At 44.3% G+C, this 27,737-nt stretch overlaps 1 protein-coding gene across 1 annotated transcript in view; it reads left to right on the top strand.

The window, feature by feature from the left end:
• The window catches only part of PAPPA (pappalysin 1), a 180,352-nt gene that overhangs the window by 43,457 nt on the left and 109,158 nt on the right, over positions 1 to 27,737 (top strand). Inside the window, exons 3-6 of the mRNA XM_014873129.2 lie at positions 8,359 to 8,504; positions 13,000 to 13,293; positions 17,156 to 17,348; positions 23,387 to 23,508. Of these exons, the coding sequence (XP_014728615.1) occupies positions 8,359 to 8,504; positions 13,000 to 13,293; positions 17,156 to 17,348; positions 23,387 to 23,508 (755 nt within the window). The remainder of the gene's footprint in view (positions 1 to 8,358; positions 8,505 to 12,999; positions 13,294 to 17,155; positions 17,349 to 23,386; positions 23,509 to 27,737) is intronic.

Here is a 27,737-nt window from a genome sequence, read left to right as displayed (position 1 = left end):
AATAAACCTGCCAGTGTTGCTGATTTCAAAGGCCTGTGAAATATGCATATATGCTTCATAATGCTTTGCTGTTTTAAATGAAATGTTCCATCCTTTAATCCTACTCACTGTCTCAGAAGTTAATTGTACAGTAAGATCACAATTCTCTCTGCCAAGGCTTTCTCTTTGTTTTCTTTTTTTTTTTTTTTTCTTCCCTCCCTGCAAGTTGGCCAGCCAGTGTATCTTTTCCTAGTTCTGTGCAGCTGGTTATTTTCTGTAGTATATTATGGATTTCTGTATAGCTCAATAATTTGTTATGGTCATGCAAGGAAATGGGGCTTTGCAGTTCTTGCTGCTCGAGGGAACTCAAAAGTTTCTCCACTCTTGGACGGAGACCCTGCAAAAGCAGAAGGCTCAGTGATCAGATATTTATGGTCTGTAACACTGCAACTCTTTCTAAACCCATGTAAAGGTTATCTAAAGGTGGGGTGTAAGAACTGGGTAGTAAAGCCTGGAAGGATAAAGAGAGAGAAGGAGCAAATAATGTTGTGTACATGAACAGCCATCCCAAATTTTTGCCCAGAGCTCAGACAGAACATGTTAGACATTTGAAAATTTTTGCATCATTTTTTTTTTCCCCAAGCCTCTGCTCTTTCTTATCCTGGCCAGAACCAGCAGCAAAAGTGCCGAGGGGAAAAAAAAGAGAGAAAAAAAATCTGTTTTCACTGTATTTCTGAATCTGAGCCCAGGTTTGTGAAGGATTTGGCAAGGATTTACAAACCTTTGAGAGAATCCGTGTGGAGATCTGAGGAAACCCGCCTCCCTCCTTTAAAAAGCGAGTTGCCTTGGCCAGAAATTGGGCAAAAATTGGTAATTTCAGCTGATGTTTCCTTTGAGATTTTGGATTTTAACCTGAAACTGCACTTTGAGAATCAACTGTTGCTCTAGCTGTAGATTTACACTGGAGCAGGTACATCACAGTCAGTGCTGATATTTGTGTGCAGCCCAGTGAGAGCAGAGGCTGCCTCAGAGTGCAGGAACAAGCCAAGAGAGGACCCAGCACAAAGTCTGAAGTAGTCACATTTATTCCAACCTGTTGCTGTGGTTCAGCCTGTTAAGTAGATCCTGCATTAACAACCTCCAGGAATAAAGTGATTGCATGGAATAAAGCTGCATCATTTATTGAAAGTCTTTTCTGAGGCCACAAAGGGCTGAGCAGGGATGAGCCCTTGGGTTCTAAGAGGAAAATACTGATTTTAGAACTTAACAGTAAATAATTTCCTTTCTGTATGGGATTTTTTTTTTGTTTGTTTTGTTTTTGTTTTTGTTTTGTTTTTTGTTTTTTGTTTTGTTTTGTTTTTTGTTTTTTGGTTTTTTTTTTTTCTCTCAGTCCTGTAGATTTATTGTTACTGTAGAAATTTGTGTATTTCTAGGACTGTCCTGCTGGAAAGCCTGGGTTTCAAAACGAATGGAATGAAATTGATAATCTAACAATTGTAAAAATTCTCAGCTTTCAAGCAAGGAGGTGCTCTCAGTCTCTGTTGCAGGATAAAGAAAACCCAGAGCCAAAGGATCCCCCTATTTTATACAGTAAAGCTCTTATTTTCCTTCTGTATTTTTTTTCTTTTTACATATTTGTTAAATTGGGTGAGTAAAGCCTGAGTCACTATCCTAGTGGAGAATTAATTCAGTTTGGAAAAGGGAAACCTAGGATCAATGAACACCCAGAGTTTTATAGCCACATTGGCTTTTATTTTGCATTATTTTTTGCTTGGGGGGTCGGTCTTAACTGTAAAACCTGTCAGTGATGCAAAAACCCCAGTCCAGGTTTAGCAGGCTCACCTGAATTAACAGAATCACAGAGAGTGACACAGAGTTCAGCAGGGGCTAAAAACCTACCCAAAGAGCTGGATTTACATTTGAACAATTATCCTAAGTGGCTTTTCTTGGATCTTTATCGTTACTGTATTTTTTTTTGCCAAAACATTTCTCCTCTCTTGTAACGAGAGATCAGATTCAGGGCCTGTAGAGGACATTTTGCTACAGCAGATAAACCAGAATTCTTTCAGAGCTGCCAAGCCTGCATGTGCTGACAGTGCTTGCAATTTATGCTTGTGGACATGACCTAGCGACTGCCTGGGCTGGATGTGGCTGGAATTCCAGTTCCACACTTGCATTTCAGTGTGAACACAGGCAGTGATCTGGATCTACACCCGGACCTGAAGCCTCTCACTTGGAATATTCTGGTTCTGCTCTGTTTCAGGCTCTGTCCCAATCACTGAAAGATTTATACCTTTATCAATAAATTATCATGACTTTTACTACACTTACACCAGTGTCTTAAATTAACACTAAACTCAGTGTAGATGAGGCACGCTTCCTGCTGCACATGATTTGTGGCAATCCGTCTGAAATGAGGAGCAAAATTGAATTTGCCAGCAAAGGCAAATCTTTAACATCAGGTCAGACACAATTTTTATTGCATGTCCACTGCTAAAGAGAGTTTGTAGATTGTCTTTTTTTTATACAGGTTTTTTATAGACCTGCAACACTTTAGGATTAAAAAAAAAAATAGTCAGAAATATTTGTAGGTCTGAAATCTCTACTGTGTCTTTGTGTCAGGTTGGAGGTGACAGACAGGACAAACGTAGCAGTTACATGGAACTGATAAACTCAGCTTGAGGGCTGTGTCCTCTTTTGATGACCTGCCTTTGGGAAAGATGTGGAGAGTGCAGATAAGAGCATCAGAAACAAGCAGAGGTCTTAAAAGCAGTGAAAAAAGGTTGAGGAAATAAGATGATTTCAGCTTAAAAATGAAATGGTGTACAGGAGATATAATAGGCTTTCAAAAAAGTAATAGGTTTGGTAAAGCAGAAGGGAATCCAATCTCCCTGTCAGTGGTTGAATGGCACAAATACTCCTCTAATAGAGCAAAAAAAAATTTAGGTAGACTTTTAGGGAAAAAAAACAAAACAACCCAACAAAACTTTCTGACCATAAAGAAATTGAAACAAGGGCTGTGGGTTACTGGGACAGTGACATGTGTGGTTTTAAGTGAGCTAAATAAAACTTGGCTTGGTGACACACGAAGATGCCCTAGCTTTGGGGTAAAGGGCTGGCAGCCCTGGTCTCTGGACACCCTTTCCAGACTCATTTTTCTGTGACTCTATGACAGAGGGCAAAAGGCAGCTCTCACACTGGCATCAACACTGCCTCTCCAAAAGGAGTTAGCTGTCTAACCACCCAGGACTGAGAAATCACAAGAGGAAAAGATAAATTACAGCTGTGCACATCTGCCAAATGGCCCCATTTCAAGGTCAGCTTTCAGTCATGGCTCTGGCCACTATGATCAAGAAGAACATCCTTTATCTCAAACTCTTCTTGCTCTTCACTGCAGATATTGAGAATCTCTAGGTGTGTGCTGCACCCTGAAACCTTGGGCACTCTGTGTGGGTTGGACAACCAGGACAGACCCGTGGTGGGTGCCTGTCCACATGCTGCCTGATGTGGTCATTGCTGCTCCACTGCATCCTGGGGCCAGGATGAGACTTGCAGGGACACAGGGAACACCAGTGAGACCTGTCAGCCACACCATGTTGGGAATCACACCTGGATTTGTCACAGGCTGATGGGGGATGTTCCAAGGCTGTCCAAAAACAAACCAAAAAACAACTTTCTCTTTGTCTAAACCATGCACCGTGGTTTAGGCTGGGCTGACACTTCTGAGAGTGGAAAGGAGGAGTCTTGGGAGGAAGAGTGATTCACTGGTGAATCCAGCAGATTTACCTGTCCTGCCATGTGCTGAGACCAGTAGGTAAAGGATAGCACACTGTATGTCAATACTGAAAACTGAGATATTTTGAGGTTGACTTCCCAGTTCAGGAGGTGCTGTTGGTTTTGGTTTTTGTTGGTTGGATTTAAGGATGAAATGCAGTGCCTTCTGTTCCTAACAAACTCACCAGGCAGTTGCAGAATATACTCCACAGTGAGCAGATGGCAAAGTTCCTACTCTGTGTTTGGGTGGGATCTTGCAAATAATCTCTTAAAGTGCCCTGTTTGTTCTCGTTCTGTAAAGTGACACTTGTCTTTGAAGAAAAAAAAAAAAAAAAAACAAACAAAAACCAAAAAAAACCAAAATGAAAACAAAAACCCAACAAACCAAAACAAAACAAAGGCAAATAGAGAATAACTGGGAGCAAACAGTGGGAAATTTCCTAACAATAAGGTCTGGAAGACTGTGTTCCTTGCAAAAACAGCCAGGAGTGCTGCAGCCCAGCCACATCAGGAAAACTTGGGGAAACCACTGTCTGACCTGGAAGGAAAAAAAGGAGGAAGGGTTGCCAACCCCCAACAAAAACTGTTCAATTCTAGTCACCCAAACCAGTTTAATATAATTAAACCTGATATCAGCTGAGTTTAAGAGCCATTGCCAGAAGTGTTTGTGGCTCAGCACAGGGGTTTGTGGCTGGGTTTGGATGGGGGCTGAGGTCCAGCAAAGGGAGCTCCTCACAGTGGCTCCCACAGGCAGGTGGGGCTGGTGGCCAAGGGCTTCACCTCATCGCCTGGGGACGAGTCACAGCCCAAATGGACAGGAAATGGGTTTGACAGATGAGACAGGCACGGCGATAATGGCTGGGTGACGGATGGGGTGGGCTGTGTGATGGGTATTGCTGGGTGAGCTAAAAACTCCATTAGACTGAAACTGGAGCACTGCATGGGATCCATATCCCTGGCTGAGGGCTGGGGCTTACTGGATAGGGGTGAGCTGCTGCACAGAACAGTTTCAGAGGTCTCTTTGCAATGCAGCAGAGGGAAAAAGAAAACAAAAACTGTGCATTGAACAAATAAGTCGATGAAAAGACCTGGGTGGGAATGTGAGCATTGCCTAATATGATTTGGTGTCCCAAATGGCCTTAAACAGCCCATAGAATTTCTATGTCTAAAACAGATTCCAGCAAAGGAGACCTTTTATGATGCACTAATAGGCTCATTAGGCTTTCTCCAGCAAGGCACGCTCACAGCATCATATGTTTTTTCCATTACAGGAATTACATGTGTTTTGTTGTGCTTTGGGTTTTGTTTTGTTTTCCACATAGACTTGCCCTGACAGTTCCCCCATTCAGGTTTACATTGGAGGTACCATCTCGAGCCAATGAATTTTATGAAATATGTTGCTGGCACTCACAGAGAGATGCATAAAGGAAATATTCTAATGACAGTTGGAAAGGCTTTGATCCCTTTCCAAGACTGCACTCATGTCTTTGAAATGCGAGTTTGGCAGTGCTGGAAAGGCTGGGCTCTTTGGCTCTCTCTGGCACGAGCCCATGTGACAGACATAACGTCCTCTGTCAGGGGACCCACATAACCTTGAGAAGTGTAAGCAGTGCTCACAGATTGCGCTGGGTCAGATAGTCTGGGCTGATAACGAAGCAGGGGGGAGTCAGCCTAGTCCAAAGCAATAACTGAAAGCTATTTTGACCTGGTAAATGTTGGGTCTGCTGCCTGCGGCTACGGAGTTGGACATGAACTGCAAAAGTAGTTAATTTATGCCTCCTTGAGTGTAGGAATGTGGCGATGATGGATAGGGATGGGAGGTTATTAGAAACATGGGGAGGAAGGAGAGGAAGGAATTCCAGCTCGTGTTTTTATCTCTTACACACGCACACACTGGTTCCTCACATTCTCTTGGCTGCCTCACGTGTGTGCAGGGTCCAAGCCCTCCCTGCCACGCTCACATCTCTGCTCCTGCACGCTCACACAGGCACATACTCACAACTTCCCAGGGCTCTGCCTGAGCTCAGGGTTTGGCCATGTTTACATGCTGGGGGTTGCTGGCTGCTTCCATGAAGGAGTTTGCATTTACTGCCTTCCAAGCATGATCTACTTACACCTACACCCGGGCAGATCCTTTGCTTAAAATCCTCTTGGCATTCTGTTCTTCCACCACTGAATACATTCTGCTCACTCGCAGCCTTCCTCTGTCTAGCAGGGAAAAGTGGTCAGAGAAATATCAGAAACCCCAGTCCAAAGGACTTAGTAGGATGGATTTACATGAGGCAGGAGTCCAGTCTCAGTGAAGTATTGCCATCACTGGCCAATTAGTTAAACGCTGTCTGCTTTGGATGGTTTTTGCTGTAATAATCCGTGTAGCCCTGGATGTTGGAACACATGGGCTGTATGGAAGAGAAAGAGAGACTGTGGCTGTGCACTGAGGAGATAAATGGGGATTGGATTGTGTAAACGATAAGCAAAGAGACAGCTGAGAATAAAGAAATATTAGTTTAGATTATTTGAAACCATGAGAGAAGAGGAAGGATAAAAATGGTGATCTCAAGAGGGGAGTTGGATTATGGTTGCTCCTACAGGGATTTGCATGTGTATAAAGCATCTGCACCCTGAGTCAACAGCAGTGAGCCCAGGCAGCAGGACCTTCCCTCCTGCTGTGACACAAACACACCAACATTGCTCTAATCACACTGGCTGCTTCTGTTTCTGCCCCCCTCTCTTGCACGAAGCATCACATCACTCCCACATTCTCTCTTACACTTTTGCTCACTGTCAGTGATGCTGCCATAGATGCAGGCACACACTGTCCCCTCCCCGTGGTCACACCCCCTGTCACACATTCCCCCGATGCTCTCACACTGGGGACATTTGGAAATGCACATCAGTTCTCATACGTAATTTCAAACTATTGCTCATGGATGTGGTCTAAGTTGGAGCCCATGCCTGGAAAATATGTTTTTTAAGGCACAAAGAAGGTCCTGGGAGTAGATTGAGCAGAGCATCAGAGCATGGTACAGATCCAGGCAGGACAAGCTTGAGGAGCTAAGGGGAAGGCCTGTGTATTTTCCATGGATGTGTTGAGAACACTGGAGAGATGAGAAATGTATAAAAGGTCACAGTGCTGACCTGTCCTTCAGGATGTCATCCCCATTTGCCTGGAAGATAAACACTGTATGGAACGGAAACATCCCCTTCCACTGGTGTCCCCAAAGAGCACATCTTCCTCCATGAGTCAGCCAGGGCCTGGGGACACCCAGCCATGATCTATTTTGGAGGCAATGACTTCAGCAAGTGGCAGGGGAAGCTATTGTGGAAATATGAATGTGTTTTCCATTTGGGAGTCCTCCGGGGAAGGACAAAAAGATCTTGGTGCTGAGCCAGCTCCCCCATTTTTTCTTCACCCTTCTGGGAGTAAAAGCCTTGCAAAGTATGCAGGGAACCCTTCTCAGAGCTTATGGGGGTGTGTGCTTTGGGAGAGCTGTGTGAGCCTTACACATATCCATGCACACTCACAAAGGGGACTCCAGGAAGCAGGAACCAACCTGCTCAAGACCCTGGTGGTGTTTGTTCCTTACAGCCCTTCAGCCCTGCTTGGCTCAGTGGGATCCCTCTCTCTGGGGTCTCCACCTGCCAAGTGGAGATATGACAACATATCCCCTTTCTAGCTTTTCTCTTATCACAACACTTCATAACAAAAGCCAGTGTGAGCTGGAAACAGAGAACCAGTGGGTTTAATCTTACATTTCGTTTTCTTCAGCTTTGCTGTGAGTTGGAGCAGTGCAAGCAGTGTGGCACCATGGTATGTGCACTGGCAAGCAGCTCCCGTATTCCAGTATTAGAAAATCTACCCCTTTAAAGGAGCAAAAAGTACCTCCAACAGTCCTCAAGCTTTAGAGATTGGCTTAGCTTGCCTGCAAACAGATTGCTCTGTGATTCCCAGGCATCCCAAAAGCTAAGGAGAAATGCTGCTCACCCTGGGAGAATCTAAGGAATTGATATCATGGTGTGGTACCACTCCTGGGGAGAGCTCGTGCAAGGAAACCTCTTGGCACGGCTTTGCCTGTTGGAAACAGCAATTCCCAACCAGCTGTGGGATGTCAGGGTTAGGCCACGTGGGTTTCAGAACAAGTGATTGCCACTGGTGCTAAAGGAGTGACTCTGTGAGCTGGTGTTAGTTGTGGTGCCAGCCTGAGGATGTGACACTTGTTATTGTGAAGGAAAATTAGAGGTAACAACAACAAACAGCTTAGAGGAAATGTGCAAGCTAACTGCAGGTGTGAAAAGATTTACTGAGCATAATACTTGGTTAATTACATTCATAATAAATAGATTCCTGTACTTATCTTGAGAATGTGGACAGCTTTATGTATTTACCTTGGACTTTGTGGTCTTAGTTAATCAATGGTCTGGAGTTTTAGATGAGATTCACTACATGAATGCAAAGTAATCAAAGTTTGGGAGTGGGTTATTAAAACATTTCAGGTGATTGATATGCAGGGTATTATAAGACCTTTGCTTGGATTGCAGCACTTCTTCAGTGTTTTGTTGCTTTTGTGTCACCTTTAGGGAAAAAATGCTTTTCTTTTTCTACAGGGCATACTTGGATGTCAATGAACTTAAGAACATACTCAAACTCGATGGATCCACACACCTCAACATCTTTTTTGCCAATTCCTCTGAGGAAGAGCTGGCTGGAGTGGCAACTTGGCCCTGGGACAAAGAAGCCTTGATGCATCTAGGTGAGTGATAAAGATGTTTCTTCTTTGCAAAGCATTCTTTTGAGGCACTAAGAAGGAAAGACAAATATGCGTTAAGCTCCGTTCTGATTTCTTATCATTCCTCTAATATATAGTCAGGGGAAAAAAAGTATTTCACGATTCCCAGATACTGGCTCACAACCAGGAAAATATTAGGTTATAAACCCAAAGCATATTATGGTATTTGTAGATGATGTCAAGCTGAAAGTATTTCACCTTTTCAGTGAAGCTACTTTACAGGGCATTCACTCCATGGGAGCAGTTTGCAGAAGATTGGAGGATAGGTGTGGGGATGAGACAGAGGTGAATCTTTAACCTTAGCCTCTTACATTCTGATCCTTAGTTCATTAGCAAGGATTCAATTAGCTCACAGACTGTAGATAAAATCTGCTGCTGTTTTTCTCTACGAATGTGCAAAAGAGCAAACAGCTGAGGGATTGTATTTCTAATGTTCATTTGAGTGGAACTGGAAGGAGTTCACTACCCTGCAGATTGCCTGGCGTGTTTCATAACCAGCTTGCTGCTGGAACCTGGGGATCCAGAGCTCTGCAGCCTCCCAAATGACTCACTGCCACCCGCAGTGCCACCGGACCTGTGCTCCCTGCAAAATGTCAGAGGAGCCTCCAAAGCTTCAGAAGGCACTGACTGAGTCAGTATCAGCTTCTCCTAACTTCACAAACCTCCCTCGAGCTGCAGACCTGGTCTGGACATCTCCTCTGAGCAGGAGTTCTCATAGATCTTCCAGATATTCCTAGGCTGGAAGTGAAGTCCAGTTTCACAAAGCTAAATCTTTGTGACAGACTGTTCCAGCCAGTTTTTTTGTATTACCCAACCCCATGTTGAGCTAAATAAAAAAGATATGGTGACTATAAACCTAAATGAGGAGAACAAGCAGTGTTTATTATCTTAAAACATACAATGGAGGTTGAGCTATATGGAATAGCCATCAGTCAGGGGGCTTTTCCAAGGTCAAAAATGCCCCAAAAATGAGATGTTACCATGTCTTTATGGTCACCTGTCCCCACAGCAGAGGGGGACCATGGTCAGACCAAGCAGTTGGAACTGGCTGCTCTCTTTCAGTTTAATAAATGTTCTATTACAACATCCAGCTCTGCAGCTGCTCTGGAAGAAGTGTGAGCAAACTTCCCTTCCCAAGGACCAGTATTTACACACTGACACTCCTGCTGAGCTCAGCTGGAACTGAAACCACTTCCACTCTGCCTTGTCTCATCTCTGCAGGCTCCTACTGGGAGCACCCAAACCAGAAGAGTCTGGAAATACCCACCAGTGACCATTCCCCAGACAGTATCTGGCAAAAACAGATTTAAAAAAAAGATAGATCTTTGCCCCAGCCTTGACCAGCAGCCACAGTGATGGGATTCCTGTCACTTTGGGATGATAGTCAGTGTGGATTGCTGGTTGTGGGTTTGATCCCTGTGTGGGTCATTTGCTGGACTCAATAATTCTTTGTGTGTCCCTTCCCACCCCAGAAGGGTCAGTGATTCTGTGAAACATTAGTGTCACTCCCAAGTGGGACATGGCTGCGATATAGCTGCTCCTTCCCTAAACGAGGATTTTCACAGCTTCCCTCGGTGTTGCCATGGGAGGGAGCAGAGAACAAGGGGAGAGCTCCAGAGTGCCAAGAAGAACCTTCTGCAAAAGAGCTGGGGCTCGCCCAAAGCCCTGATGAGTTCTTCTGTCACTTCATTAAGCTAATTGTCAGCATCATGCCTGAGCAAAACAATTTAAATTCAGCTCCTACAGAGCATTGACAGAGTTCATTGACCAAAAAAAGATCTCACAAGAAAAAAAAAAAAAAGACATTGGACAACAGATTAAATTTGACTTGCCAGGGAGGAAAAAAAAAAAGGAGTGAAAAATAAATAAATAATGCTCATAATTTCCTGTCATAATAGCCCTCCCAGACCTGTGCTTGGTTTGTAAGAATTCATCTTTAATCTTTTTTACTCTCTTCTATAAATCCAATATGTACTTAATAAAAAATATGAAATATGTCCTGTGGTGCAGATCTAAAAGCTGGGATAGAGATTGTCTGGGTGAGGGAGTTTATCTTTTCTGTAAAACTGCAATTGATTTAGATTCTTGACAGCTATAAAAAATATAAATTTTCAACAAAGGCAAAAATAAAATCTCCCTCTCCAGCTGTCTCAGGGTTCTCCAATGCCAGAACAATTTAACCAGCCTTTACTGAAGGCACATCCTGCTGAGGAATTTCACCAATATTCCTGCCACTGGGAAACAAACTCTGGAATTCCTTTTGGGATAGAGAACCCCAAAAAGTATGTCAGGATACTCTCTGGGTATAAATGGCTCCACCTGGGTAGAGACCAAGCACCAGAGGAATCAGAGCTTGCATTGTATAGAGGGGGAGAGAGAGGAATCATGGGTTTATTGTGGAGCTGCGTGCTGGTAGGTCTGTATATAATTAATTGGGAATGTGGAGAACTGGTGTGAGGAGCAGTTCAGTGCTCTGAAAAGGAGGTGCAGATGCTGCGTGTGGCAGAGTGGACAAGGTGCTGCAGCACGGCAGATTTTATTCACTCTTTTGTGTACGTATTTAAATTCTCTGTTCTCTTTTTTTAGATAGCTTTTATGTATTTGTACATGCCCGTGGGACTCCTCTCCACCCTGTGCACATATGTCACATATGTCCCTGCTCAGAGGAAGATCTTTTCTCTCCTGCTATTTTGTGCCTGTGTCCCTTCAGGACATCCAAAGTGCTCCTTCCTCTCCCTTCAGCACTGACACAGTTTCAGCTGAAGTGCTGCATGTTGTGTTTTGGACATTGTTCTTAGAGGAAAACGTGAGGTAATGGGGAAAATCAAAGCAGAACCACAGTCAGGGAGGTCTAGGAAAAGGGTTGAGCTCCAAGGAAAGGCTGAAGGGATTACAGTGATTCAGACTGAAGGGAAAGAGCCTGAAGTGGGGATGATGACAATCTCATAAAAGCTGATGAAAGGGGAGGAGAATCTTCTGTTCTTCATATCCGTGCAAGGAAGGACTCGAAGTCATGAACTTAAATTGCCAAAAAATCAATTCAGATTAGATGTGAGTTAAATCCTTGCAGCTGTAGGGATGCTGAGTGCTGACATTGATTGCTGGGGCAGTCATGTCATCAGGGGTTGTGATGAGGCAGCAGGCCAGAGTGTGTGAGGGATGGTATAGATCTAATTGGTTCTGTTTTGTTTGACAGTGGAATTTAGAGGACTTCTTAAGAACTTCATGGTCTCATTTTCCTCTGATTTCATGGTTTTTACAACCAAGTCTCCAGGCAGATGAGGATGAAGGGTCTATGATGCATCAGAACCTGGTGATCTCATCTTCCCTGTGCTACAGCCACTGATAAAGTTTCTCCTGCCAAAACCTTTTCTCTCCTCATTGTCACTAAATTATTAGAGTACCATGTCCAAGATTTATATTCCCACTATAACTTTTACAAAGCAGTCTTCTCATCTCATGATAGGCAGGACACAAAAAAGAGCTTCAAATAAAAGATTTGGTAAAGTTGAGATCAATAAGCTAAATAATGAAAATATCAAGCATATATTAAATACAAAAGTACATCTAACTGAGCTAAAAATATAACTTATATGATTATTTCAGTGTACTGCAAATCCTCGTTAATTTGCCGTTTGCTTATTTACACATCCCTTAATTCATACAACAGAAAACACTGTTAATTTCCTTTGCAAACATTTAATAACCACATAGTTCTTTTAGGGTTATCACATGTCAGGATTTCATATTTTTTTGACACTTTAGACTTAATGCATATTCATTAGTGGGCTGTGCAGTTCAGATCAAGCCAGGCTTGTCTGAGTACATGAACAGAGTGTTTCTGACAGTTACTCCAAAGCTGCCTCCACGACACCCTGAAAAAACTGCTCCAGCCTTGGATGTGCTCGCTTTGCTCTGCCCAGCTCTTAATTTGCAAGTACTGGTGGAGTCTTCTGTAATTCTCAGGGTGTTTCAGAAGCTAATAGGCTTTTCTCACATCTTTACCCTGTGGAATATTTTACATGGAGTGTTCCAGGTATATTTTGTTTGACTCTTGGTGTCAAGTATGTTGCTTACACCTATCTGGGCAGAGTCACACTCTTTAGGCACATGGAATTACCTAAAATTGCATAGAAGGAAGTAATTTCATGTGGGATTTTCCTTTAAGTTAACAAAAAACCTAAATGGAGTTTATTCAGTTGAAAGACTGATTGTTGCAGTGATTTTGGTTTGGGATGTTGAGCTTTGTCCCACAGCTCCTCCTCCTTAGAGCCCAAGATTAAGGGTGAGATGAAACCTCGCTAGGCAGGAAATGTGTCTGGTTCTGCAAAAAACCTCTGCTACAGAGGATCCAAGGAACTGCAGAGGACCTACCCTTTGGAAGGTGTTCTTTTCCCTTTCTCCTGCTGTCCTGAGGAACACAAGGCAAACCTAGAAGCTGCTCTCTTTCCCCTTGCAGGTGGCATCGTGCTGAATCCCTCCTTCTACGGAATCCCTGGCCACACACACACCATGATCCACGAAATTGGGCACAGCCTGGGGCTCTACCACGTCTTCCGGGGCATCTCCGAGATCCTGTCCTGCAGCGACCCGTGCATGGAAACAGAGCCCTCCTTTGAGACTGGGGACCTCTGCAGTGACACCAACCCTGCCCCTAAGCACAAGCTGTGTGGGGACCCTGGGCCTGGCAATGACACCTGCGGGTTCCACAGTTTCCTGAACACGCCCTTCAGTAACTTCATGAGCTACGCAGGTACTGGGCTTTGCTTGGGGGGGTCTGTGGCTGGGCAGGAACAAAGAATTGCAGTATTACTCCTGATTTCTCAGTCCATTTCTTGTGGGGTTTTATGTTGATAAAGGTCTAGGACCAGGCTTGATGAGGGATCAGACTTGATAACCTCCAGAATCTCTTCTAGTTCTCCTTCTCTTTTATCCCAGTTTTCCCCAAATTTGCGGTTTCTTGCAAAGACCAGGCAGAAGGTTTGGGGGATGGAAGAAACGAGATAAGCATCAAGAAAACAGCTTCTAAAGGCTCTGCAGCAAACCTGACACCCTATTTCTCTGAGATCTGGATGCCTGATCTATGAGGTCTTTGAAAAACTCAAATCCAGAGATTGTTTATACTCTCCCAAGGAGATATAGAATGTAAGATGAATATTGATACCATCAAGGCTGTCGGAGAACCCTGTGACAAGTGGACATCTAATGAGGCACTGCTCGTGCCTCCAGGTGTCTGTTGAAATGCCATGTTTAGGTTTGATTTGGAATCACTCACATCCCAGTTCCATCTTTAGAATGTGAATAGTGGCATTCTGCCTGGTCAAGGACTACCAGTGTGCTGTGCTGGTTTGTTTAGCTCCATGTCAGTGTGGTAAAACCACCCCTCAAAGCAAAAGCTGATGTGCTTACAACTCTGTGGGCACAGCTCTGCCAGGTTCTGGCATTCCTCCCAACAGAGCATATCTCAAAGAAGCCGTTTGCTCCTGTGACCCCGTCTCATTGGATGAGACTGGAGTAGGGTCCTTGATGCAGCTCTGGCAGCTCAAGGGGAGGTGAAAGCTCCTCTGTTATTTCTCAGGGGATACCTTGACTCATATTTCCCCTTATTTTGGGCTGCAGGGTCTCGCTGCAGTGACAATCTATGACAGTGAGCTGACAGCATCAACAACATTTTAAAGGCAACCAATATACTTACAGACACTGAAGGGCACCTTTATATTCTGGGCAAAAACACAGATTTCCCACTCAAAAGGTCACAGGAGTGCTTATTCTGTAATAAAACTGTAGAGAAGCAAAGTGTTTAATGTCATCTAGGGCATGGATTGAAATGATTTATAACCAAAATGCTTTTATGCCCTTTGTGGCACTAGCTAAAAGCAATGCTGAGTTTTCTCTCTATTTTTCTATTTGTTTAGAAGGTGTTTTTAGGGACAAACACACCAAGCCAGCTCCTCTATGTGCTCTGCTGTGGTGCCTGTGGTCAGGCAGGGAGCCTGAGCACCCGGTCCAGCCTCATGGTAACATCCCTCAGATAAGACAGGGCCACTCCAGATGACAAAATCCCCCCACCAAATCTGCCTGTGTGGATGTGGCGAGGGGTGGAGCATGCTTGTTTCAAAACTCTGAGCCCTTTTCTCCCAGAGAGAACTTGCCTTGCCAGCTGACTCGGGAGGCAGAGGCAGACCACAGAGATACCCATCTGCTCCTGGGAGCTACATGTGTGCTGGTGCTCTGAGCTGAAACCTCTTTTTTTTTCTTGAAAAATTAGGTGAAGCGACATGATAAATATCTCTAGAGCTCAAGCATGAATCTGTTTGCTTTTCTGTTGTTGCCAGTGGAGTAAAATATATCAGGATATCAAATTGCTGTCAAAATACCTTTGAAACGTGTAGGTTGAGGTCATGCAGTTCTAGGAATTGCCTTTCTTAATTTCTGTTTTGATGCTCATGTAAAGCTTGATCATATTGTGTTTTTCTGTCTCTTCCTGTCCCATCCATCTGTCCAGTTGCCCCCAGCCCTAAGCAAAGCACTGACTTTGACTGATAATATTTATTTTTCCTGGAATAACAAGTTGCAATGGCCAAAAGATTAGGTAGTGTGAGAAATAAGACTTGTAAATTATTTTTACAAGTCCAAATAGCTGTGGTGTTCCCAAATAAAAGATAAGTTAGTCTTTTAGACGACTTTTCATGAAATCATTATGAATTCTTCCTCGGACTTCCGTTGGAGAAATCATCCCAGCAAAGTATAGAATTTCTCTAATTATTACTTTATCTGAGGATCTGGAACCTTTCTTGATATTGAGTGGAGCACCTTTCTCCCTCGCCTCTCCTCCCTTCCCCTCCCCCAGACACAGCCTGTGCTGACGTTTAAACAGATTGAGAATGCAGGTCATCTTTCTCCTGTGCCATTGTCCCCCTGCTTTGTCCTATATATATTTTATTGTTCTTTTATGATGGCTATTAAGGGCCTTTGTCTCCTTCTGTGCTTCCGTGAAGAATATTTATGGCTTTTACAGCGTGCTCAGGGGTAGACCATTGATAATTATTGAGGAAATCCAGAGATGTCACATTAAAGCAGCTTTTTGCATACCCACAGGGATTTGTAGATATTATCAAGCGGGTGGTGTCTGTCTATCTGCTGTGCATGTTTGATCAGAGGAGGGTCACTGCTCAGTGGAATAGGGAGAGACACAGGAAAACACGTGAGCTGGTGTGTCCGTGCTGTGGGAGCGCTGGAGTCCGAGCAGGATCCCGAGCAGAGCTCGCTCCTTTTGCCTGCATCTCTGGGAAGATGTGGCCAGGTTTTAAATCAGCCAGCAAACACTTATTTGTCTTTAGAAGGAATTCATATTTTCTTGCTCCTCTGGAGCACCACAGGGCACGGACTTGCAAACATCAAACATGATGGCAAACCTCCTGACGCTGTGACAATATTGAAGCTGCTCGTGACACCCCGAGCAGCCTCTGGTGACCTGCATCCTCCCAGAGAAGTGCAGCACTTGACCTGTGCAGAACTGTCATTGTTGTTTGGATCCCAGCTGGGACCGAGCTCTGCTGGGCTGGGAACTCTGCAGGCACATGTGAAGAAACACTCTGTGTTTTCAAGAGCTTTTCATCTGATGGGAAGAGCACCAGAAAAATGGTTGAAGTGCTTAGCATCGAGTTCCTCAGCAGAGCTTTGCTGGGTGACTTTGCACAACAGATTTATTCCCTCTGGGATATGCACAATAGAAAAACAGCAATTTTCTGCTTCTCTGGGGCATTGTAGTTGTAAAGTTGTATGGTGTTCAGAGGGCACTGGATGTGTTCTTGTTGCCAAATCATGTTTGAGGAAAACAAGATGAAATGAGAAATGGATATTTATGGGAAATCATCCAGCATAGTTATTTCTCTATTTTGAATGAAAAAGAAATATGAAATATCAAGAAATGTTTGTGACAAGTTCAGAAAGGGGTTAGAATCATAGTGGTAATGGGGGAGATTTTTTAAAGAACCAAAGTTATTTTTTACACCAAAAATTTACATTTTTATCAATGTTTGGAATGATATTTTGAATTGATTTTTCAGAACATTTTTATTTGCTCATTAGAAAATGTAAGAACTTTAAAAGTTATGTATTTTAAAATTCTGTGGTGTTTTAATCTAAGAGATCTGACAGTCTGTTGCCCATCATATGAATGAATCCCAGCCAGCGCTTTTCCCTTACACTACCACCCTTTACCCTTCCATCCTTTCTCAGAGATATTCTTCTAAATGTGAAGCTCTTTTAAACCCAGAGCTCCGCTGGTGGCCCAAATCCTGACCAGAAAATGCTGCACTGAAGCTTTCTATTTCTTCCCCTCCGTGTCTCTGCCTCATTTAGGGATGATCTCTGGGTGCTTCAGGTGTATCCCAGGTCAGGAGGAGGGAACATTTATTGATTTATTTCCTTCCTTTTTAACCATTGTTTCCTTTCACCTGCCTCCACAAGTGATGGCTGTGCTAATTCCTTCACAGACCATTAACTCTGGAGTGCTCTGGGACCCCAGCCCGGCCCTTCACCAGCTCTTAATTCCTCCCCTTGCTCCCACCTCCTCTCCCACGTGGCTGATGTGGCTTCTGTTTGAATTCCAGATGATGACTGCACCGACTCCTTCACGCCCAACCAGGTGGCCAGGATGCACTGCTACCTGGACCTGGTCTACCAGAGCTGGCAGCCCACCAAGAAACCGGCTCCTGTGGCAATTGCCCCCCAGATTGTGGCTCGCAGCTCCTCCTCTGTCACCCTCGAGTGGTTTCCACCCATCGATGGCCACTTCTTTGAAAGGTGATCATGCTCTGCTCTGTACTCTCGTGCTGGAAAAATGGGGAGAACCAGAGAGCTCAGCTTGGTCTTGTGCTGTGCTCAGCCTGGGTTAAGCCTCTTTCCTAAATTGGTTCATACTGAGGAGGTTATTGATCTGTTGTCTGCTCTTCCTTTCTCAGCCTGTAGCACTCCGTTGAAGGCCATTGATTTGCCATGTAAAGGGCAAATCTTTCTCCATATGTTATGGGAGGAATTTTCAATCAAAGATTCCGGCCCTGTGATTCCTGCTGTTATTGCTGCTCACAAATACCTGTGGGCTTTGGCTGTGCCTGAACGTTCCCCCCTCCTCCCCCTGCACGTTCCCTTTGCAAGGACAAAGTGGATCTTGTTTTACAACACAGAGATGATGGGCGAGGAGGTGGCTGGTCTGGGGACAGGGACAAATGCTCCGTCCTCCCCTGAGCTGTAGATGTGAGATGGGAATCGAGCAAGGCAGAGTCAAGGTCTCAGACCCCTGGATATGATGTGAATGTTGTCCTGTAGGTCAGCCTAGAGGTGTGTATTCCAGTATTCCTGGCGGGCATGCAGCTATGTGATATCAATAATGGAAAATGTAGGGCTCTGGGCAGGAGCTGCACCTCATTGCAGCCCTTACTCAGAGCGATTCTGCCCCAGTATGACCTGAGTAACTGGCTAGTTCATCTAAATGCTCTTATGCAGCTCTTGGATGAGCTGCAGCAGCTATGGGAGCCCTGGCAGAGAACTTCCCAAGTCACTGACCTTCTCGCATTACCATTAACTCACATCCCCGTTTGCATTTCTTCTCCACCTCTTGCTTTGTTGTTTTATTGAGAGCAAACTTGGAGTGTCCTTCAGGAGCGCAGCAGTTCAGAGCACAGGAGGCCAAATTTATTTATTAGCACCCAAAGAGCTGCCTCAGCACTGCTGCTTTGTGCTGGGAGAGCACCTTGAAACCACAGCCTCCATCAGGGATGGAACTCCTTCCAGCATTGCTAGGACACCGTGGCCATTTCAGTGGCCAGCTTGCACTTTATCCCACTAGGCAGAGAGCTGTTATTGTCTGCACAGATGAGATTTTCCACCCTTATTGCAGATTAATATGGGGAGAGAAATCAAATCTGGTTAGGAATTGATAGAGAGGTCTTGTGCTCTGAACAGTGTTTGCTTTAATTACAGTTTTGTAACCGAATCCTTTTATTCCCTACCTGTGAAAAGAAGTCATATAGTTCTGAAAATTAATTCAGAATTTTTCAGCCCATAATCATTTTTAGGTAAATTAAGTTTCTACAATTTAATTTAAATTTCAGAAGATGCTTATTGTGTGTTAAATAAATGCCATCTGCCTCTAAAAAACACATTGATGCAGAGTTAATTGTTATGAAACCAAATATGACTTTATTACATATTTCTTATAACTCAATCAATATGTTCTTAATAACCTCTAGTTACTTGCTTCTTAAATAACACACAGTGGATAGCCTGCTAAATCTAAAATTTCATAACAGAGTTATCATATGTTAAATAAAGAGTGATTTTCCAGGAAAAAAAAGTCCTTTGGGTTTTCAAATCTGTGTGCTCAGTATTACTGAAGAGATTTAAAGAGACAGCCTCAAATACTTTGAGTCCAATTCCTTGTTAAAATGAGATTCCCACTGCAAACGGATACAGAAACGTTGCCGTGACCATTTAAAAATGTCACCGAAACATAGAAATGATCCTGTCTAAAACATGCCCAAATTTTTGATCTGCTAATCAAAACAAGGATGATAGTATTATTCTAGTGAGTAATCCTGGAAAAGCCCACGTGCTGAACTTCCAGAACCGCCGTGTCCAGCACTGCTCAGTCAGAGACTCATGCCTGTATCAATTTGTGAAATTGGGTCACTGTGCAAGACAAGTAGGAGGTAAAATTGGCCAAGTATAATCTTATCTGTGTGTGGGAATACTGTAAATCTTTGCAGATATTTTTACACAAAGTGCACACCATTGGCCCAAATTTTACTTGCCTCACTTGAATGAATAAACTCATTCACTTCAATGGGACTATTCATGTAAAAAACAGAAGACTGATACTCAGCTGCTGAGTGCCTTGGGCCTGGTTTCTAATGCACAGAGGCCCCTTCCTTGCTGTTTTGACAGTGTAAAAGGGCCTTCAAAGGATGAATGGCTCTGGCTACATTAGCAAGTGTTGTGGCCCAATAGAAGTAGATCTCCAGCCCAAAACTGTTGTTAATGAAGACCTGACGTCAACACTGCGGGGGTACCAGCACCAGGAGCACATCAGGTGTGGTCCTGCAGCACACCTCCACTCTGATCCTGACAAAAATGGGTCCAGCTTCCCTGCTCCAGGACTGTTCCAGGGCTGGAAGAGGAGGAATTTCACTCCTGATCCCAATTACAATGCTGCTGTGGGCGTGCTCAGAGTAACTCAAGTTCCTTTCATGTCTCTTTTATTCTCCAGAGCTGTGCACAGGCAGTGACCTCTGCTTAATGAAAGTCAGGGAGGGAAAATTTAGCCTTCTGTTTAAAAACGTAGCACTGGGCTGGCTGTATTTGTGGGAGGTCCTGGAAGGTTGAAGGGAGGTGAGGCATGGAAGGAAAGACCGTGTGTCTTTACCCTAACCCTGCTTAGATGCAACTCTGCCATAGGTGCATTAGATGCTTTCCTCAAGGGGTCTTCAAATTACGTGATTATTTGCATGGATTTAGGGGCAGAGAGCAATGTTAAACTCCTAGTTCCTGTAAATTTGGAGGTGGCTCTCCTGTGTTCTCACAGTTTGGCAAACGTAAATACAAGAGTTGTGCACAGCAGTAAAATCTTTTTCCTGACAGACCCTCCTGGCCTCTTCAGAGTGTTCAATTGATATTTGCTCTCTCACTCTAGAGAGTCACTTACCTGCATGTAAATTTGTAAATTCGTCAAGATGCTTTGACCCTAAGCTCCAGCAGCTGGTTGAGCTCCCAGACATCCCTAATAATCAAATATATCAAGAACCAGTATTTCTTCTTGTAGCTCCTGCCCACAGGATTGGAGTCCTTCCCGTTCTCCATCCTCTCTTTCAAAAAAGCATGAAAAAATGCACACACAATAATATGTAATAATAAAATAACAATCAAGCAAATGAAACATGTGAAAACAAGCAAGAAAAAGAGAAGTCTCTTCATTTCCTGATTGCATCCATTGGATGTGTTCATCTGCTGTCTCTGAGCATCCATTCATGCACCTCCTGTCTGAGATGCCTGAGCAGATGTGAACAGTTATTGTCATGGGTCTCTGCAGCAAATTTGGGCAGAAATCTTTGAATGCATCTGCTTCTCCAAGTTTTCATTGAGGTTACAACATTAATTTCCATGAATCTGATTCTATCTCATTCTTAGCAAGCAAATATTTTGGTCAGTGTGGTGTCCCAGAGATGGCTGAGCTTGATAATCACTCTGTTAAACCTTGCTGGAAAGTTTCAGTGCCTTAGAGGGGAGAGGACCAGTCCTGAATTTCAAGTACAGCAGCTCAAATTTAGTCTGTAAACAGGCACTCTTTACCCAAAGGAATGACAGATTTTAGTGGTTTTGAGTTGCCTACTGAACTGGTGCTGGCCCTGAAGGAAATGGTCTGTTTTTCACTAGTAATCTTTAGATTTTTGAACCCACTTCACTGAAATATCATGCTGTAAGAATGAATTCCTCCTGTGCTCTGAACTTCATAAGCTGGAATTTCCCCAGTATTTGGCATATTAGAAAATAGAGAAGTCTAGATTTTCCATTACCCTGCACTTTGGGCAGTCATGTGCCACCGTATAAGGTGGCAGATATGGCTATCATTCCTAATTAATAATGGTTTTGAACCAATTTATGCTCTTCTTTTTTTTTTTTTTTTTTTTCTTGTTGTCCATGGCACCATAAGGTATAAGGACCTTAGGCTTTCATAAGCATGTAAATGCAATTCCATAATTAGGTTTGACATTCATGGCTCTTTATAGGATTTGTGTGCAAGAGCCTGCAGACCAAAAACTTTAACCCAGGAGTCATCCCCTGTGTAAAGTCCTTTCAGCTAGTGGAGTTACATCAGGGTTGAGTTTGGCTCCCAAACTGGAAAAGTAAAAAGAGAAAGTTTGCTCATAGTCTTTCCCACATGATGCTCCTTGTGATTTCTCTCTTACCTCCAAGTCCTCACTGGTAAAAGGAAATGTTTGTCCATAAGCCTACAGTTTTTTTCCACCATGGCAGCCTGTGATGAAATTGTATAGCTGCTAATTTGAGGAAAATACAGTCCTAATTGTGGAAACTTGGCTTCCAGAACCCTCTCCTCATCCAGGACCAAGTGCTAATGCAGGAGTCTCTTTGTAGAGAAACTGAAAGATTATTATTGCAGGGACTTCTATCCTGACTGTTTGTAGAAGTGTCTGAAGAACAACTGCACTACAGTAATTCTACATTTTGATTTCTCAGGACCATTTATCCAGGTTTCTTGATTTTTTTAAAATTTGCTTTTGCATGTATTATTCAGGCAAGCTGAGTCAGACACGTAAACCTCTGTTGAACAGGCAGCTGAGCAATGAAATAGAGAGGCAGTATCATGCCAGTGGTGCAGGTGGGTGAAGTGAGACACGGAGAGAAGTTACTCACAACTTGCCCACATTTTTTCATTACCAGTGTTACAGACCATGAAAGGAAGAGAAGGCCACCTTTGTCTCTCTGTTCTTTATTCTACCCCATTGCCACGTTGTATTTTTCAGGTGTTTCCAGCAGGTGCATCCCTTCCTGCACAAGTTCAGCCAGTTACTGTCTCTGCCAGGGTGGCTCAGCCACTGAGGATCCCAAATAACCTCTGCCTGAGGATCACAGTCCTCTCTTCAAAGCAGTGCTGAGATAAATCATGCAGTGGTGCTTATGATGGTTAGAATTTGCATAGCTGATTATAATAGTTGATATAAAGGATTTAAAAATTGACTCAAGCCATTCTTACTAGAGTAGTGAAGAGTACACTGTGTCACACACAAATTGTTTGCCTAAAACTTTTGTCGTTTCCTAGGTGCATTTGATCATTAGGATAATTAATTTTTAACTTTCCATTTCAGCGGAAAGTGTTCCTTTAAGCAGAATAATTAATTCTGAACAGTGAGCAGCTTACTGGGGTAAATAACCATGTACTTGGGGTCATACAGGTTTCCAAATTTGTGACCCCAAGGAACTGAGTTGTGAGCCCCAAGGGCTGAACTGTGTGAATTGCATCCTCAGCTGATATAAATTAGCTTAACCTTATGGAGGATGTTAGAGTTACTCCAGTCTGCATCAGCTTAAACCCTGATCTTGTGAATGGATTAGCAAAATTATTTAAACTGATTGAGGGTAGTTTTGGATTAGATTAGCTAGGAAGAAATTACTCCCTGTGAGACTGGTGAGACACTGGCACAGGGTGCCCAGAGCAGCTGTGGCTGCCCCTGGATCCATGGCAGTGCCCAAGGCCAGGCTGGACATTGGGGCTGGAGCAGCCTGGGACAGTGGGAGGCGTCTCTGCCCATGGCAGGGGGTGGAATAAGAAGTGTTTTTAAGTCCTTTCCAATCCAAACCAGTTTGTGATTTGTGAATTGGTGTTTAAGTGGGTTTCCCTGCTCAGCCAATCTTGCTGGTAGGACAATCCTAAAGATACTACAAGTTCAAGCAGTAAATAAATCCATGGTGGGAGCAGGAATAGATCTGAAAACTCCTCATGCAAATTTCTCTGTTCTAACCCCTAAGCAACATGTGTTTTCTTTTGTCGTGGTTTGGTCCAGTGCAAGGGGGAAGAAAATATAGGTGAGTGCGACTTCCCAGGTTGCTGTCATTTTATGTTGGATGGAGGGCTCGAAAATGCTTTCTACAAAGGCTCTTGACTTAAATCTACAGAAGGTCAGCATCAGAAAACACTTTTGTCAGTGCCTTGAGAAAAGAGGGTTAAGTGGACCTGAATTCTAAGTCTTATTGCTTTTAATATAGTTGAATAAGCAGCTCATTCAGCTGTTACTAAGTTGGTGTGTTTTCCTGTTTTCCTGGCCTCCTAGAGAAGTGGGATCAGCATGTGATCTGTGTGCAGAAGGAAGAGTCCTGGTGCAATACGCCTTCAGCGCCTCTTCCCCCATGCCCTGCGATCCCTCGGGGCACTGGAGCCCGCGGGAGGCAGAAGGTGAGTCACAGGGATGGGGACAAACACCAACACACGGTGGGGGAGAAGGTGGGACAGAGCAAAGGGAGAGCCACAAAGACAGCGGGAAAATCTGGGAGTGATTGATTATACCTGCATGCGACATGGACAGAACTAGCAGGCAGAGGAACACCGTGCCCTGAAGGAATGCCACGGGCTCAAATACCTGTGCTTTGTCCCCTGAGTCCTGCCCCTGCCCGTGAATTAAGTGAATTCCAGGAGCTCAACATGAATTTCACAAAGCAGCAGAGTGCCAAGAAATGCTGACCATTCACATCTGCCAGACTAATTCCTCAGGGGAGCTGTTTACTCCCTCTACTCCAACTCCATAACTGAGGAGTTGTTATTTATTTGGGCCTGATTTGTGCTGCCTTCACTTGTGGTGAACAGCAGTGGGCTGGAAGGAGGTTGCCCTGCAGCAGGAATGCAGGTGACCACGTCCAGCCCTCTTGTTCAGGATGTTTTGCAAGCCATTCTCTTGGAGCCTGCTGGGGGGAGAATGGTCTGCAGGGCTGCTCTGCAGTGCCATTAGATCTCCATCATTAACTCTCCTCCACACGTCCCTTCCATTACGTCCCTGGGTGGATGTGGTGGAGCATATTTAAGATTGTACCAGGCAAAGGTCAGCCATCCCAAATCACGGGTTGGAAAGAGCAGAGTGTAATTTCAGCCTGTCCCTCACGAGCTTCCTTCCGGAGCACACACCGTGGGCCCACACTGCACTGTGAGCACACAGGTGAGCTCACTGAGCCCCAAGGACAAGCCTGGATTTTGCAAACTCATTATACGAATACTTCCTTGTGTTAAGGGTTTGTTTGTCCTGCAACTAAAGCACATGGGAGTTATTCTGCAAGGAATATTATTTGGGCTCAGGAGCTCTTCCTTGTCCTAAGGTCAGCACGTGCAAGGAGCTGTGCCCCTGCTGCTTGATGGGACAGTGGTCAGTGTCCTCTGCCCCACACACCCATGTCCCACGGTGGGGGCCCAGCAGAGTTGTGTTTCATTCCAACTCACCCCCTAAATTTAGAACAGGGTGTCCAGAGCAGCTGTGGCTTCCCCATTCCTGGCAGTGCCCAAAGCCAGGTTGGGCACTGGGGCTTGGAGCAACCTGGGACAGTGGAAGATGTTCCTGCCATGGCAGGGGTGAAGCTTTAAGGTCCCTTCCAATGCAAACCATTCCATGGTTTTATGACATCCAAGGCTGCTGGGCACAGCTCAGAGCACACCTGGCCCTTGGGTGGAAGCTCCATCCTGGGAAGCAGCACTCTGGGTATGAGGGTGACTGGATCACCCAGTAAACAGCATTAGCAAAGTTTGGATCACTTACAGTAGTAGTTAAGAGTAGAAGGTGGAATTTCCACTTAGCCAAGGATTACAAGACTTTGAAACCTGTTTTCATTTGGAACAAGACTTGAAACTTTTGAAATTCTCCATGAAGGAAAATTAAAAACAAAAAGTGTTTGAGGCTGGCCAAAATGTTTTGTTTAGCTCGTGTAATTCCTCATGAACTTTGGTTAAATTATGACATTTGAAAATATACCCTTTTAGTATAGAATCTAGGGCAAAAGCAACTTTGAATATCAAAATGGAAAGTGTTTCAAGGTGCAAAAGTGAAAAGGTTTCTCACAAAAATGTCAAAACACACTGTTCCAATAGTGTTAGAAATTTCTTGCCATTTTCTCTTCCAGGATAGAATTTTGGCCAAATAAACACAATTTTGCAAATTGTTTTTATTTTGAAAGGAATGCATATTCCATTGAAATATGCAGTTCCATCAAAATTTCTTCACTGAGCTTTGATTTGAAAACTTCTAGATCTCACACGTCTTGCCAGAGGCATCATTCCTAGAGAAACTAAGCTACTCTAAGATTTATTACTCAGCAGCATTTTGCATTTAATTTCCTCTTCTTGCTGTGTGTGCCTGCATGTTCTTAACTATGAAGGGTGCAGTCTGATCCTTATCTGTCTCATTCAGTTGCTCTTGTGCCATTGCAGTGGAACAGAAGTTTGGTAATCATGTTCTCATGATTAACGAGTTGTTGCCACTTTAGGGTAGCAAATACACCAAGTGTATGGTGTTTGTTGCTCCATGATTTTCTATCTCCACTACCACCCTCCCTGATATTCAGGCCCTCTGCCTCTTTGCACTTGGTCTGAGTTACAAACAGCAGTTAGTTCACTGTCTGGGTTCTTTAATTGTCTATCTGTGAGTACTCAAGCCATCAAGCTTTCAATTCACTTTCTGCAGGGGTTCATGGGTGTAAATCTCCACTGCTTGAATGTCCGTGGAAAACGAAGACAAAGTAGGCACAAGCACAGCCAAAACGAACTTGTGCTATAATCTGAGATGACACTCATGGAAAATGTTCTGTAGGATCCATCCGGCTTCTGAGCAGCAAACCACACTCCTCACGTGTTTCTGAAGCAGCTCTGGTTGGTCTGATCTCATTTTCCTGAGCACTAGCAGTGCTCTGGGCTTTGTGGGAGCTGTGCCCATGGCAAAACTGCCGTGGGCAGTGTCCTTCCTAATTCCCTGCTTATTGCTGAGCGTGGTGGCATCTCGTGGTTCTTTCTCAGCCTGTTGTGGCCCCTGCACGAGGGGCTGTTTGTTCCTTGGCAGGGGCTGTGGGAAGGCTCGTGAGATCAGGCAGTTCTGATTTACTCTTTATCTTCACCGTAGAGCCAGAGAGCTCTAACCTACCTGGAGTCTCACCAGCAACACCAGCTAGATCAACAAACCTTACAGCACCTCCACAACTCTGTCAAAGGGGGGTTTTATGTAAGAAAAGTGATTTTGGCTCAAGCCCAGTGGGTACCTTTGCTTGCTGTGCAATATATGCATATATCAGTCATTTCCTCCTGCCTGGCTCACTGCTGACTGAGAGAAGTGTGAGAATATTATAAATGATGCTGCTGCCTTGTGCTGCTCTAGAGCTCAGCCTTTTCCTGGGCTAATATTTCCCTCAAGAGCAATTCCTTCTGTATCTTAATTGTCCCAGCTGGACACTGGAGTCCCACTGAGTGGTTCCTTTGTCTTGATCACCTAGGAAATGTGGCAGGTGAGTTGCAGTTGTAGCAGGGGTGATGTCCTGAGAGACTCCTGATGCCAGATGGCCTCTGAGGCTCTGTCCCTGCTCTGGGGAATTCATCCCAGGCACTGCATTTAACTGCACCGTGAAGGATGGGCACACCAGGCTGTAGTTGTGGACAGCATTTTAGGGAAAGACACCCTCCTAACCTGCCATCCCTGCTCTCCAACCAGGACAGGGCGTTTGGCTCATCCTCACAAACCTCACGTTCCTGTTTTGTGTTAGGCAAGATGTGATGTTGCATGAGATGCTGTTCTGTGTCTGATCTGTCTCATAAGGCAGAGGATTTTCAGAACCTCAGTGCAGAGGGGAAGAATAACTTCTGCACCATTTCTTTTTACATACAAATATCTGTCATTTTCAGAGTATTTTTGTATCTTTAGAAATCCAGTTATACGAAATAAGGTTTTCAACTTCTTCCACAATTAAATGAATCTTTCTTACTCAGGTCTAGGTGTTGGATAATATTTAAGAAAGAATCTCTTTATCTCAGATTCATTGAGGTTTTTAGTTTATGAATGACTACAGTCTGCCACCTGTTTTGGGCTAATGCTCTGTGTGCTAAGCTCCCTGGAGGCTGAGTCCAATTCATGCATCTCCAGGGATCACACACTGATCTACCAAAATGTGTAGGTTTGTTTGGAATTCAAGTCTTACCAAGGCCTTGAACTGACAAGGTGAATTTGCAGGATCCCAGGTGGGGACGCACTGGGCTGTGAGCCATTAGCTCCATTTTCCTTTCTGCAAGAGGGCAGTGGTAAAATTCACACATCTTTCCAAAGCCCTGTGAGATACTGGAGTTAAAAAAAGACCTCAGGGCTGCAGTCAGGAGCTTGCTGTGGGTCTGAGAAAGTCGTCAGAGGGCTCAGCCAAGCACACCCAGCCAGCAATGAGGGTGAGATAACGTGAGCTGAATGGGCTATTGCTGCTCACAGTGATTATCCACAGGGCTCACACACTTGCCAGGGGGAAATTCGAGTGTTTTAAATGGACCTCTGGCTTTCTTAAAAATGTATCACTGCTGTGGTCTCTCCAGATGCTGATCTTAGTGGCATTCCTGCTGCTCTGTGCCACGTGGGAAGGAGAGAAGGGCTCTGGGATATGGGAGGTGAGGGAGAAGCA

This window comes from Sturnus vulgaris, chromosome 22 (assembly GCF_052056855.1).
Source record: "Sturnus vulgaris isolate bStuVul1 chromosome 22, bStuVul1.hap1, whole genome shotgun sequence".
NCBI classification, from domain to species: domain Eukaryota; kingdom Metazoa; phylum Chordata; class Aves; order Passeriformes; family Sturnidae; genus Sturnus; species Sturnus vulgaris.
This window is presented reverse-complemented; position numbering and strand designations above follow the sequence as displayed.